General features: G+C 39.5%; 1 protein-coding gene across 3 annotated transcripts in view; it reads left to right on the forward strand.

Annotated features, from left to right (window-relative positions):
- Nucleotides 1-15,084, forward strand: part of CA10 (carbonic anhydrase 10) — a 170,062-nt gene that overhangs the window by 48,678 nt on the left and 106,300 nt on the right. The window contains exon 1 of one of the 3 annotated variants that reach the window (XM_064395856.1): nt 13,442-13,599. The exons of the other annotated variants lie outside the window; for them this stretch is intronic. Coding sequence (XP_064251926.1) covers nt 13,542-13,599 — 58 coding nt within the window. The 5' untranslated portion in view covers nt 13,442-13,541. Of the gene's footprint in view, nt 1-13,441; nt 13,600-15,084 lie in introns of those variants that run through there. 3 annotated transcript variants of the gene reach the window in all.

Genomic DNA, 15,084 nt, shown 5'->3' on the forward strand with positions numbered 1-15,084 from the left:
TTTGCATTGGTTTTCATGCATAATGTACACTAAGACACCTTCAGCTACTCAGTTCATAATAGTGTTGCTGGGCCATATATTTACATTGAGGATTTTGTGAAGCATGCTGATCCTAATTGGAGGAGAGAGGATTCTGAGATTGCAGACTTATAAATACAAAGCTCTTGGAATAATGTCAGCTGGCTTTAGTAAGAAAATGTTTTCCCAAGTGTTTTAAACATATGGTTTTGCTTACCAATCGCACACCTACAGTTTTCCTAAACTACATTGAACTGCAGTAACACCTGCCTCTGAGAGGAACAGGGTACTAAATCCTGTACCATGACCTGTCTGCAGACATCACCTCTCTGGGACTGGCCAGAGGGGTGCACTGGGTTCTTCCTTGAATTCCATACACTTTTATACAGTAAAGAGTTGTCAGCACCTCTGCCTTTTACCATACCTGGGCAGAGAGAGGCAGTGAACATTTCTTTTGTCAGTAAAGCAAAGCTCCACTTTCCCTCCAAATGTCTGGCTCTGTGGCTTGACATACCTGCTTTTATAGCCAGAATCTGCAGTCAAAAACAGTGCACTGGGCACTCCAGGCCAGAACATGCTCTACTGTGATTATGCCAAAGCTCCTACTGATGAGACTTCTAAAACCGTCTTGAACTTCACAGGAGTCCTCCATACTGTAATGTTAAATATGCAGGAAATTGATATTTTAGGAAAGTGCTTTTCTTTACAGATGGAGTTTAACAAACAGAACCAGATTCAAGTGTCCTTATTCCGAGACTCTAAATATGGTGTGTGTTTTCACTCCCTAACTTGCCTCTTCACTTTGTGACATATTTTAAGAGAAGTCAAGATGATGGTGTGCCTCACCTCCATGTAGCTGTGGATAATCTTGTCAAAGAACAACTTGATTTCCCATTCTGTCCCTGCCATACTTCACAAGAAAGTAACTTAAATACAGAGAGAATTTCTGTCCACTATGAATGGACAGAATTGCAGATAGAGAATTTCACATTATTGATGGACATAATCCCAACTATATTTACATCTCCTCACTGGCTGTCTGAGATAATGCCCAGATTTGTTCATTGTCAGAGTCTGAATTCAGTACAAGCTTAACAGAAATGATGAAACTTGAGCATTTTCATGAGCTCAGTTGGATATTTCATTCCTTAAACTCCACTGATTCAGCAGACATTCAGCCACCAGCAGAGCTCCATAAAACCACCTGCTCCAAAGAACATGCAGAAATTCCTGTGTCATTGCACTAAAAAATGATAAAATTCTGCTTCATATATTTGCAGCCAAAATCTCCAAACAGACTTAGCCATTGTGTAGTGCAAACCAAAAACCCAGCAGCCAGAGAAAATCACAATATTATATTTCACCAGCTTCTAACACCTTAATGTCATTGTTCTCTTCATGCTGATACTCGGTTTTTGGGTTTTTTCAAGCCTCTTTTTTTAAAACTGTCTTCCTTCCCATATGGCTGTCCAGCTGAGCTTCATACAGACAAATTTGTATTTGTAGATATACCTATGCCTATAGAGATAAATTTTCACATTTAAGATTAAAATGTTTGAGATACAAAACGTTTATCTACAGCATACCTTCTGTAATACCAGGAAACAATATATGTGTGGTAAAAATTAATCTAGTGGTTGAAGAACAGCAAATGTTAATTATTTTACAAGAGAGAACTTAATTAGTGGAACTTTATGATGTCTGAAGATGGATAAAGTGCTCCTTGAATGCCAAGATCTTTGTATGAAGATGCACAAATAATTCCAGGTTGGATTTTAATTTTTTTTAATTGCTTTTAAGAACTGAAATAACTACTGGGATGTAAAAACTTTTTTTCCACAGTGTTGCCTTTTCAGGAGTCTGTCCCCTTATTTTTGCATTTTTCATGGTTTTTAACATTGAAATTTTTTTGTGAACATGTCACTGATAGGATTTGGGCTTTTAACAATCAGTTTTCTAGTAAAAAGCCACAGGAAATCAGGATATGATATCTAATTCCAAATTAATATCAGCTAACGAATATTGGGAAGATCCTATTATCTTATTTGTAGATGCAGAAGGTGGATCATCTTGGTAGTTTCCAATGTCTCTCTGACCTTTTTACCCCATTTCTTATTCCTAAAGAATTTTTTCTCTGCTCTTTTTTTTTTTTTTTTGGTAATTTCACCACCCCAAGTACTACATTGTACACAATGCTCAGCTCTAGTTTCTTCATACACCTTCAGAATACTCTTGTGATTATTTTAAATAGCTTGCACCCTGTCGTTTGCAAATAATGTAGAATATTTTATCCAAACCAATGTTTTCAGTGATAGCTGAATTGGGGATTTGAGCTTATTTTAAATTTCAAATGCAATATCAATCATTGAACCCTCAGACCAGCCTGATTCTACTTTCACCTACAAAAAATAGATCCCAATTTTACACATGAGAAATTTTGTGCACGTTTCTAGTATGGAATCTACTGCAGGTAATAAATTTGATAAAAGATCATAGGAGTTTGGATATTTAATTCCCTCATTTCTGGCCTGGTGAGTGTCCAGTGTTCTGTGCAGACACAGGAAGCTACTGGGGCCAATCAGCAAACGAAGAGGATGTTTGGGATAGAGGAACAACATTTCCATATTGTGCAAAGGATAGCAGCAGAAGAGCTACCACATTCACTCTGATTTAGCTATGCCACTTAGCACGTGCTCAATCCAGCATCCTTTCCAGTTGCAGTATCCAAAGTTAGGAATGTACTTAAAGGAGGAACAGCAACCCACAACCAAGCTTAAGAATGTCAACAGCAGACTTAGCTCTCATTGCAAGGTCCATGAGCAATGGTTTCATTCAGATTTGGTTTTTGCTTTGACCAAAATAAATGCAAAATTTTATTTAGTAAAAACAGTGAAACCAGAATTCCTCAACAAAACTGGCAGCTGAACCCAAGAACATATGTCCAATTTACTGTGTGGGCAAGGCATTTCTACATAACTCTAAAAATAAGTTGTTGTGTATGTTTTCTGAAGGTGGGAGTGACCTTCTGGAGATACTTGAGCTTTTAGGAATCATCTTCAACGGGAAATGAATCACCTACTGAGTTCACTGTGTTCTGTAGGTATTTCTATTCTAAATTTAGTGTCTCCAGGACTGAGCCTCTTCTCATCATTTTTACCTCAGATTTGCTCCAGTATAAAGGGTGTAGAGAATAATCTGGGTGTGTGGAATTGCTTCTGAATTCTACCACGACCAAAATTATAGTAATGAGGTAAAAAGTTAATAATTGATCGTAGGTACGCATGATATGTAATTATGTAAGACTGGTATGGAGCTCCTGTTCTAATATTCATTTTTAAACTGATTATAATTAACTGAATAAAATGAAGTAAGATTTCCTTGTTATAAAGCCTCCCAAAGCATGTCAGTCTTAAAGCAATAAGCAATATCCTGTATGTTTGAGGTTTTAATTCCTCAGCTCTGCACTGCATTGCCATTCAGAGTGTTACATGTGATTGTAAACAAACAGTAGGGAGCCTCAAGGTTAGTTCTTGCTTCAAGAAAGAAGATGATTCCATTTCTCTTTACTAAAATCCTATTTTACTGAGAGATAGAAAGATAACATGAGAAACAATCACATGTTGTTAAGGAACAGAAGGGATTAAAGAACATGGAAAATTATGTAAATTGGGTATTCTTCAGCCATGGTCTCTGGAATAGGTCATGGGAAGTGTTCATGTAGGCAAGCTAAAAAAATGGGAGTAAAGACAAAAGTCATAAGTAAACACTTCCAGTTCTGGTGTCACTGGCTCTCCTGAGAGTCACACAGCCATGCCCCCACCACAACCAGTCAGGCGAAGCCCTGCAAATCTGAGCTTTTGAAAGAAAAGCTGCTCATCAGCTTTTATAGTGAAGAAATACCAAGCAATTCTTGTTTGGAATGTGTACTGTGATTCTATGGGCAGGCTTCCCAGAGAGTGGTGGCACAGAGAAGCTTCCTGGCAGCAGGCCAGCTGGCACCCTCAGCAGCACGCCGTGATCTCTGGAACCCCTGAGAAACAAGCAGAGCTTCCTCCACAGATGGCTATCAGCCTCCTCCTCATCCGTTCCGCAGCCTGTGACTCCCAAATCAATATTTTCATAGGCAATTCAAAATTCCAGCTGTGTTGGAGTGCCAGGCTCTTTCTTGCTCCGAGGTCAGGATGAATAAAACTCGGGAGATGTTGTTTTTGAAGTCTCGCTCTGAAGTTTGTTATCCTTATCTATTACAAACTCACAAGATATGAGCTCTCTCTAACGAGTCAAGAAAGTGACCTAAAATGGTGTCTGTTCAAGGCTATTTAAGTCCCAATTATCCAATAAACAGTTGACATCTATATTATTTATGCTTCTAACCCAGTTATGATCACCCAAAACCCGCAATGTGGACATCTTTCACACAATTATTAAAAACCACCCAGATTCCTGAAGAAGAAGGAAGAAGGTGCAAAAAACACAACTAACCCACACCCAAAATTCTCCATCTTGGCTCCCATATATCACCATATACTAAAATCCCAAATCTAAGTTTTTTCACCCTGTGAGATCACACAATACAAACTATATCGCACCATCCAAACTACACACACACACTGTTTCTGTCCTATCACACAATTTTTGAAGTCTTTTCCAAGGTGTCAGGTCAAAAAAGGTGTTTACTTGAGGGTTGGTACCCTTAAATTCAGAAAGCTTGAAGTTTTCAGCCATCAGAGTTCCAACAGAGCTGGACCTTCTGTGGATGTGCACTCCTCCAGCCTGTGATGGTAACCATTTTCTTCCATTTTTACATGGCTTTAGCCAGTGGTTTCTGATTTTGAGAGTCTTAATCCCCAGTCACGAGGGACTGCACTTTCCAAAGGAAGTTGTGGCATCATCCGTTTGTCTGGAACCCTGCTGTCCTCTAAAGATTACCAAAGCAAAACAAAATAACTTCGCAATGGCAATTGGATCAGATTCTAACTTGAACAATGAATAAATTTCTAGGTTTAGTTTCTGCCTTTGCCCTTGACCTTTGTTTTGAGTTACTTGAACTCATCCTTCAACATACAGAGAGAGAATCAGGGGTTCCAGAGAGGTACCTTCTGTTTTCTGTTAATGAACATCCTTAGTCTTATACAGGATTTTAATCTGGCATCATATTTGAGTGGAAGAAAAATCAAGACTAATCCTATCTTGAAACTTACATCATGAACCAAGGTTTCAGATAACAGTATTTGCACACTTGAAATTTTGTTTTCAAACACCATAATTAAAGGAATACCAAGGAAAAAATGTGAAAGTAATACTGGAGGCCTTGCTGTACCCTCAGATCACAAGTGTTATAGATGAGTCATGGGATGGTGGGCTCTCACAATTAAGGGGTGAACATGATATGTATGCTAAGAAAAGTTTTGTAGATGTACAGTTATGTTACTGTAACATGTGCTCCCCACATCAGGGGATAGCCTTGGTAGTCAGGGCATTTGGGAGGGTTGCCCTGCTACTATGGGAACACTGATCTCCAATAAAAATGTAAGAAAGTGAACTCCACCACGGCACAGCAAGGAAGGATTCCACTGACAGGATTCTCTAGGAGGAGCTGGAGGTATAAAACTGGGATTATCTATTTTGAAGACGAGCCACATGGCTGGTAGTCACAGGCAGGAGGGTGGGCAGGCTCCCAGCACTGTAATTTTAACTTTTTTCTTCCTTTTGTTGTATTTTTGTTAAGGTTTGATAAACCTTTAAAATTTTAAAAGTGAGCAGTCATTTCTCACACTAAGTAAAGGCATTCTTGCAGGTCAAGTTAAGAAATACCTAACTCACTTTCATTAAACATTGTTTTATAAGCATTTCCTTCACTGATTCATGTTACTACATTAACTTAATTATAATTTTGTTTTTCCTGGGGACACAGAAATGTAAGCAATGAAAATAGAACAGAAGTCCCAAAACATTTCTATACAAAAGTACTTGCTCTGGGCTTTATGTTGTCCAAAGACATTTTAAAATTATTGTTCCTCGGTTGTATTTATGAAATAAATGGATTACAAATACTGGACATGCAGCATTTCTGGTTTTTGCTAGGTATTTTGTCTTGGTTTGAAAGGCAGGTGTCTGCTAGGGAAGGCAGGAGCCTCTCCTGGAATGGAGAATGTGACCCCCTCCCTCCAAATTATTATATTTTTTTTTAAATTAAGGGTCTCTCAGGCAAAGATACAAGGATAGAGATAACAGTTCTTTACTAGTATGTATAACATCTTTTTACTTGCCCCCCAGTCTCCGGTATCTCTGTCCCTTGGAGAGAAACTCCAAGAAAAAAGAAGTGTAGCCAGATGCTCCATTCCTCTCCTGACTTCAGCCACAGTCTTGTGTCTTCCTTAAGTACCCATAAGTATCCATAAATACCCAGTGGTTAGTTTCCTAGCAATTTATGGGGGAAAAAAATTCTATAAGTAAAAGAAAAAAGAAAGAAACCCAACACCCAACAGTATTAAAACTTTCCAGTCTTGATCTCTGCTACTATTTAGATATATTTTCTGTATTCTGTCACTTTTGCACTACAGTGTTTCATTTCATTTCACTGAAAACCTCTTACAGATGGCCAAACCGAAAAGATTATTTTTAGAATATTTCAAGGCTGATCTGAAAGGGCATTGTCAGACCTCCAACAGGGTACAATTTAAAAATCTTAATCATAATTTTTAGCAGCAGAAGCTTGTGGCTTTGCACACTCCATATATTCCATATTTTTTAATATAAATGTTAGTACCAAATTTCACTGTTCTGCCAACTCTTCACACATCTCAGCAAAGGATGAAAGAGCGCTGACCTGGCTTTGTGAAAATGTGGTCTGGCAGCAACTGTAGTGTCTCCAGAACATCGAGGCTTCTGTTGTACTTATTGCCAAACCACTGTCGCTGTCCTGATAAGCTTTTGTCATGTTTGTCTTTGAACAGCTAAATAACTGAGGTTTCAGTTGTAATGTCTTTGAGATTAATTGTAAACATCTGCCAGTCGGTGAGGACAGCAATTCTTGTAGTTGTTCAGCACAGTTCCTGAAAGGACACTGGTTTATTTATTTTGTAAAGCCCTGCTTTGCAATTTCTTTGTAATTTAAGATTATGTGTCTGGATTTTTCCTTTCTCTTTCTCATTAACAGATGTTTTATGTACAATTTTTTTAAATGTTGTAAAAACTGGAAGTAGAAATCATCATCATAGCAAAAGTTAAATTGCCCATTAATGTTACATTTCATTGTGGAGACGGCATCATTCAGAAGTCTGTGTCTATGTGATCTGTAAAATCCTATTCTATTGTCAATAAGAAAAATTAATTTAAAAGTTTCACTGAAACCTGTTCTGTAAGGAAATAAAACTTTTACACTATCACACAACCATTTGTCAGAAGCAAAAATGCTTCTTTCAAAGGCCAGTACAAGCAGGAATAGATGTGTACATAGATAAGCAACCTGAGCAGATGGCTAGAAAAATGAAAGTAAATGGCTGAGAAGACGTCCCTCTGACATTCACTACTAGAGACAACAGTGGCTGTTAATAAAGCAGAGTTAATTCTATAGCAAGGAGTGAAATATTTAATCAGCACTACTTCATACATAATTCAATTAACTGCCTTCACTCATCAGTATTAACAAGAGCTGGAGCTTGGATTAATGTGCTTGAGCTTCATCACAGCACACACAGTCTGCTTAAATGCTGCCAAAACTTAATAAAGTGCTGCCAGTCAAATTATAGTATCTGAGCCTAGTGCATCAATGTGCTGCTATCACAAATCATCCTCTACTCACATTATTGTTTGCTAATTCCTTATTTATGCTGATCTCTGCACTAAACAATTTAATTAGTGCACAGTGGTAGAACAAGTTTTAATTTCTTATCCCTTCCTTGATGACATCTTTAGTATCATCCAAGTTACTGTAAATGGTGTAGCCATGTGTTTTCAACCCCCTCATTTTTTTAAATAATTACTTTAATCAGATACATGGATTGACACAGCAGAATTTCTACTAGTCCAAAAAGGATAAATGCTAAATTAATTTCTGTCTTGGTTCTAAAGAACATTCCTATTGGGGTCTGTGTTTTTCTGTGTGTAACACAGATCTGACTCTCAGCTCCCATGAATAGCCCTGATTGTGCCAGTTGCTGTGGCTTGTATTTTTTGTGCTTTCTGTGCCTCTGGGAAGTGAGAAAGGACAATGAAGGTTTCCAAAGTAGTTTTCTTTCTGCCAATGAGGGACTTGATTCTCAGAAGCTGATAAACCTTTCTAAGTAGAAGCTAAGAGTATGATCCTTTGGCATTATGTCCCATCCTGTCCTACCTGTGGCCAACCTCACCCGGGAGGCTTTGGAAGAGCTAAACCCAATCTTAAGAACTGCTGAAAGGGAAGGGAAGCAGCCTGACACTGCTTATTCCACCTTTAACTCTTCTGAAATAAATCTCTGCTGCTTCACAAAGCCCTTGGCTACTTTTCAGCTGGGTGAATTGAGACCAGACCCTGGCATCCAAAAGGAGATTTGAAAAGTGCTTTGAAATTCAAGTTCTGGAAGCATTATAAGCCGTCATAAGAATCACAGCAAGATAAATGACATCACAGAGAAAGGCAGAGGAACAAGCTGTTTTATATATATTTTTTTTTTCATCTTACCAGAAGAAGAGAAATGAAGATGTCAGTTGCAGCTTTTGGTTACAGCCAAGAGCCTGAGTTCAGGAGTCCACAACATGAGTTTGAGGGGAATTTTGTTGGAAAGTAATTTAGAGTTGTAGAACCTTCAGAAACCTGTTTTGGAGGGACAGAAAGGCGTGTGCAATTCACACTTGACTGTATTCCACCTGAATAGAGTGTCCCTTTCACCATATATTCCTGTCACCTGGAGTACGTGGAATCAAAGGAAATCAAAGGTTTCATAACCATCCAGTCCCTCAATCCACGAGGTGAAACTAGTGGAGGCTGAATTGGAAGTGGTGTCATTCTTTTGGGACCTGTAGCCCTGTGCTTGGCATCAAGTCTCTTGAGGACAAGTGAGGACTAGGGAATGCAGCACAATACATGAAAGGAAGAGACAGCAGCCAGAATTTCTCAGAAGAACAGAGAAACTGGGTCACTCAAGAACTACATAAGGAAGAATGCTATTTATGCTATGTGTTCAGCAAGTAGTGCCATCTGAGGAATTAGCAACTCATCCAAAAATTAGAGGTTAAGGCTAAGTTGGTTGTATTTTTAAAACAGAAAACAGTGGAGAATCAAACTCTCAACTCTTGATACAATGCAGCATGACTCCATTAATTTAACCAGAGCCCTCACCAGTTCAGAACTGTTCCTTGCAGTTAATATTTGTCCTTTACCATGTTTTGATAGGAGTGTTAGCAGCAGCAAATGAAATGCTAAGTCAATACCAAGTATTTCCTGACCCCATGTCCTAATCAGAACCTGTATAACAGTCACAGATTTTCAGGGGTTCAGCACTGTGCAAATGCCTTGCAGGTGGTAAAAGTTTCTCTCTTAAAGGAGCATAAAATGAGCTATGTTCACACTGGAGAAATAGTTTGAATCTGCTGATAAATTTGAAATCCTACTTCATCCTTTTGAGTTCTATTTAAAATAGAAGAGATACAGATCATCTAAAGGGAGACATACAGTGTCTACCCAAAATCTGGTTTAGACTACTAATGAGGCACTTAGGCTTTCAGCCTTTTAACAGAAGAAGGACAATCACTTTCGAAATCAGTTTCTTAGTTTCAGGCACTTTTGGTGACATTGAAAATAAAAAAAAATATCCAGAAAATAAGCAGACAACCCATGATGTGAAAGTGCTGGTGCAAGGAGTGTTGCAAAATGGAAACAGTAGAGATGGTTATGAATGGGCTGCACCAGGATTTTTCTGTGCAGTGTCTGCGTTTATCAATGAGATAAAAACCTGGCAGCAAATATAGCACTATTGACTTATGAATTATTTGGACAGAGTCAGTTCAGAAACAACAGAATAAGGAGCTCATGCAATTCACTGTAGCAAAAGAAAATGGCGTGCTTGCAGTGGGGGGACATTAGAAAACTTTCTTGTTCCCCCATGTGTAGTCCTGCTAGTAATTGTCCAAAAAAAAAAAAAATCAGAGTTTTTAATAGTAAAAAAAAGAAAAAAAATTGATAGATCTTCCTGACAACCTTTTCTGCTTGTGAGCTTTCTGCCCTGCACACAGGGAGTGAGACAGGCTCTGTGCTGAATGTCACTGTTGGCCAGAGCTCCAAAGGCAGCTGTAAATTCACATCTCTCACAGCAAGAAGATGGTGCCAGATAATGGGTATGGATTTTCTGTACATCATGACTCTGTGTCATCCAGCTACCACCTGTACTGAACCTAATGATTTGTCTGAATAAAGCAGTACTCCATAAACTTTACTGCTGAGCAAACAGCACGCTGTTGGCAGCATCATACTCTGCTGTCCCTTTCAGCTCATCAAAAGATGACTCAATTACCATTTAAAATTTTATACTGCCTATGAAGTCACGGACTGGAGAATTAGTAGTCATCTTGAAGGTATTTTGAAAAGACCAAATATGTCTTAATGTGAAGAAGTAACAGGTCTGCATGTTAGTGTTAAAAGGACAAGCCAGTGTTGGTATTAATGTTTTAGGATGTGCACAGTGAAGAAAATTATGGATTCTGTCAGCATCTAAGAGGGGATGATCAGAGATGCCCAGATTATTCAGGGATTAGAAACAGAAGAACTAGAAATTACAATTTCTTTTCCTTCTGGAAAATTCAAGGCAAATGGTTAAGATAGTTAATTAGAAATAGACTTGGGAAGCTTGGCATAGTTTCCTTTCTTAAAAGCTGTGGTAGGTGTTTGTCTCTAAGGTGCTTTTATCTCATAGCAGAATTTCAGGGAAGCTGCCTTAACTTTACATCTTATTTAAGGTTGAGTCTAAGTCCAAAATATGGGTAACATCTTATTTAAAACTGGAAAGAAACTTACTTAATTTTATTGTGCCACATGGTCTTGTATAGTCAGTGGTCGGAACTGTTACCTGAAAGCACTTTTTAACAGGGATCTGGTGAGCATGGCAATTATCTTCTCCTAAGTTTGGGTGTCCTCATTAGGTGATTTTCTTATTGTTTGGATGTCCACAGGGTTTGGGATACCCAAGTAGGTTTTCAGGGATCCCAAGGTCTAGGATTTACTATCCAGATGATTCTACCTGAGAGTGAAAAAAACTTCCTGCAGAAGATTTGAGGAGAAGCCCCTTCTCCTGCTTGGAGAGGGACCAACCATGTTTTTACCAGAAAGTGCAACTCCTGAGCAGGTAGGTAGAAGTGGATCAGTCACTCACGAGTTACCTCTAATGTCCACATAGAAATAATTCCCAGGAGAAGACTGACTCCATCAAAATATGCAGAGTTTTTTATGGTGTTAACACCTACTTTGATTGTGAACCCAGGGCAGCCTCAGCCTGAGGAGAGCAGCAGCTGCCTTGGAAGCTGATCTGTTTGTTTTGAGTGCAGAAAATGAGGCTCACCTGCTTCGTGAGTTACTGAGTGTTTTCAGACTTTTAAGGAGTTATAAGTGTTACCACAGGGAAACAGAGGCCTTTAAAGAAACCTCGCTAGGCTGCAAAAACTGTGCTTCCTACTTTTTCAAAGACATTTCTAGAACTGGAGGCTTCCCAATCACTGGCATGTGTGGAGATGCCCAGGCAGGTCTGTGATGAGTGCTGGGGACTGGAGCATTAGTCAGTCCATCTGAACTGCTCTATCCAGACAACATTTCATAAGAACTTTTGATTTAAAATGCATTGCAAAAATCCTACCAGCAGCAGAAGCAGTTTCAGATGGCATCAGAGAAGAAATTTCCCAAAGGTTACAGTTTATGGGGTTTTATTTCTCACAGAATTGGGAGTGCATTTTTTGAAGTCAGAGAAAGTGAAAACAGGCTAAGTCAATTGTGTGAACAAAGACATATTCTTCCTCAAACCCCTGAAATTATCCCCTCTGTTTAAAAGGTTGTGCCTATTTTGATTTTATTATATACTACACTGCAAAACCAGAACATACATGAAACATGTGGAAGTTAAAGGGGGAATTTCAAGGATTGTAAGAGATATCAGGCATAAATTTGAAATTAGATGTGGACAGCTTATTTAGTATGTTTTGTCAAGTGCTGTGTATTCAGAATGTATCCATAGTTGAGGGAAGCTCTTAACTGTAAGCACTAAAATTGTATTGTTCCCTTCTAAAGCTCTTAAACTTATGATGTGGTGATGCTGAAGGTTTCAAAGGAGTGATTATTACTAAAAAGCACAATCATAGCAAATCAGTGGTGTAACAAGAACACAGGCCTTGTGAAGTTTCTGAAATAATTCACACACAAATACAGCAAAAGGTATTATTTCACATCATAAGACTGACAAGTAAATCACTGGGCCAAATCCCGAGAAATGATATATAAAGACCATTTTTTTCTATTAAATTGGCCACACTTAATGCTACAGAGACTAAATTGATACTCCTCTTGTAGTAGGCTGGTTGTAAGTGGTCCAGGAATTGTCATTCTATTGCTCTGGTGGTTTCCTTTGGCAGCGTAATAGATATATCTGTTACTTCAGCTGACAACAGCAAATAGTGCAGAACAAAGAAGAGGCATCACTATTGATGGAGGTAAAGCCTCCAATGACAATTGCCTGCCTCAGAGACACAAACTTTGCCCTGTTCCTCTTGCACAGAAGTTAAGTATTCAAGGAAACTTTGAGTAGTGCAGTTCAGGCTTTAGGAAAATCATGAAGCCACGAGAGTATTTGTTTTGCTAAGGTTTTGTGATTCCCATTCAACTTTCTACTATTGTGAAATCTGTTTTCAGGATTATTCTGTGCATTGATTTCTAAAAGTATTTAGCCTGTGACACAGAGGTGAATTGAAATTCATATTTTCAGTCATTATGGAGCTACAGATTTTGCCTCGGGCCATTTTTTTTTAATTACCTGGTGTATTTTATATTCATAATAAATTTCAGAGTTGATTTAGAAGCTTGGATCCATAAGATAATTCTTGAAACCTTTGCAGTCTTTTTCATATGCATAGTTATATATTTTCTAATCAACCTCGATGTAACCATTTAACACTTTTCTATCTAAACGTCTTTTCATAAGGTAGGTGTGATTTTATTCCTCTGCTGCTGTAAAGACCGTCACATTCTGTATCCACAAAATAAGATGTATTTCTGGGTGAAGGTCACAAGTAATTAAGCCTCCAAGGCACTATCTCATATTGAATCTTGGCAGCCAAAAACGCAACATTCATTATCTTTTACACATCTCCCTTGGAAACAATTGATGCTCATTCCTTCTGAGCTGTTACAGTCTCTGGCAGGAATGGGCTGTCGGGAGTGTTCCAGAGCTACAGGCCTTCTGTGACACACTGGAGAGCAGATTCTGCTCTTTGTGCATCCAGGAGATTTTAGGATTCCACATCCTGGCATTGCTCCTCTGACCAGTGTCCCATTGCACTGCTGGAGGATGTTTGGTGCTGCTGAGATGTTCTTCAAGGTGGAGCAGCTACCTTGCAACTCAAAAGGTGCTCATGCATTGCTGCATTTCTCATATAAACAGTGTGCTGTGTACTGGCACTTTTCACAAGCTAAGTCCTTATAAGCCACAGTAAGAAAATTTCACATGGTTATTGCTTTACAAACTCAGGTCCCCTGCGAGCACTGCTGAGTGGCGTTTTTTGTGGTGCCATGTGATTGACACTGAGCCATGCAGACACACAGGTTAGAGAAACAGCTGGATAAGGAGGGCTCTGAGACGATCACTGCTGTGCTAAACAGCTGTTCAGTCAGAGTTTGTGGAGCTGCTAGTTGGAAATAACAAAGGGTTCTGCTTGCAGTGCTGTTTGAGCTAACCTTGAGCACACACCTGACATTCACAGCTCAGTTACTCCTGTGTCACAGTGTTTTCTTGTGCTATGGGCAACACAGCAGCAGAGTCCCAAGCTCTGTCTTACATCCAAGAGGGAGCATCCACTCCTTTCCCGTTCCCTGCATCCATTCCTGCTGCTGCACTGTTCAAGGCATCCCCTGAGCAGCCTGTCCTGGGGGTCTGCTCTCTGCCCTGAAGCTCAGCCCAGCTTAGGACACAGCCCCCATTGTCCAGCTCTGGCTCCTTTGTGTCACCCCTGGCCTGTTCTCCCCCATCCACCCCATGAGCCATGCCCCAGGAGACTGCACACCCTGCACTCATGGGAAGCACAAAGCAGGTCCTGCCCATTTCAGAGCCTTGGCACAGCACACAAATAATTTAAGAGCACATGATCTGCCCTGTCTTGGCTAATTTTTGATGCAATAGTTAAGGCAATACTTCGGAATGGTTTAACTCAGCACTTCTTATTTAATAAAAGAGCTTGGAAAGGCCTTTTCTTAAATTCAAGCATGAAAAATAGAAAATCTTCCCTTATTTTTACCTGATTCCCAAGAATTCAGACAATACATTTCAGTCGTTCTGAAAATTAGGTAAATAATGATCAGCCTGACACCCATCATAGTAGTGACCACTGACATTCAGCTGATTGATGATGCAGGAACTTCTTGGGTAAGAAACAGGTCTGTGTCCTTCACAGGACAGAAGTCAGGCATGAAACAGGAAATACCCTTGCACTCAGCTATCCCATAACATCACAGAGAGTAATTCCTGTGCAAAGAGTTTGTCAGGTGCTTCAGAGACCTGCAAGATGCAAACATTGCTCAAGAGGAAGAGAGAACAGAAGTGAGACTTCCCTAGAGGTTCCTTACTGGGACTCCCATAAAAACAGGTTCATCCTGAGTGAGAGGGACCACAAAGTGCATCTGCCTGTTGTGCACAGAGAAACACAGAAAAGTATTTCAAATGAATCTCTGGGTACAAGAGATCTGGATTCTCCAGGAACATGGAAGTTTTCCTGGATAAGGATCTTGCTGGCTGCTGTGCTCAGCAGCCTGTCTGCAGGGGCTGGCTGCCACATGCTGTGTGTACAACAGGTGGTCAGGGAAACAGGGACTGGATTCTGCCCCAAAAGAAATAATCA

Source organism: Passer domesticus, chromosome 20 (assembly GCF_036417665.1).
Source record: "Passer domesticus isolate bPasDom1 chromosome 20, bPasDom1.hap1, whole genome shotgun sequence".
NCBI classification, from domain to species: domain Eukaryota; kingdom Metazoa; phylum Chordata; class Aves; order Passeriformes; family Passeridae; genus Passer; species Passer domesticus.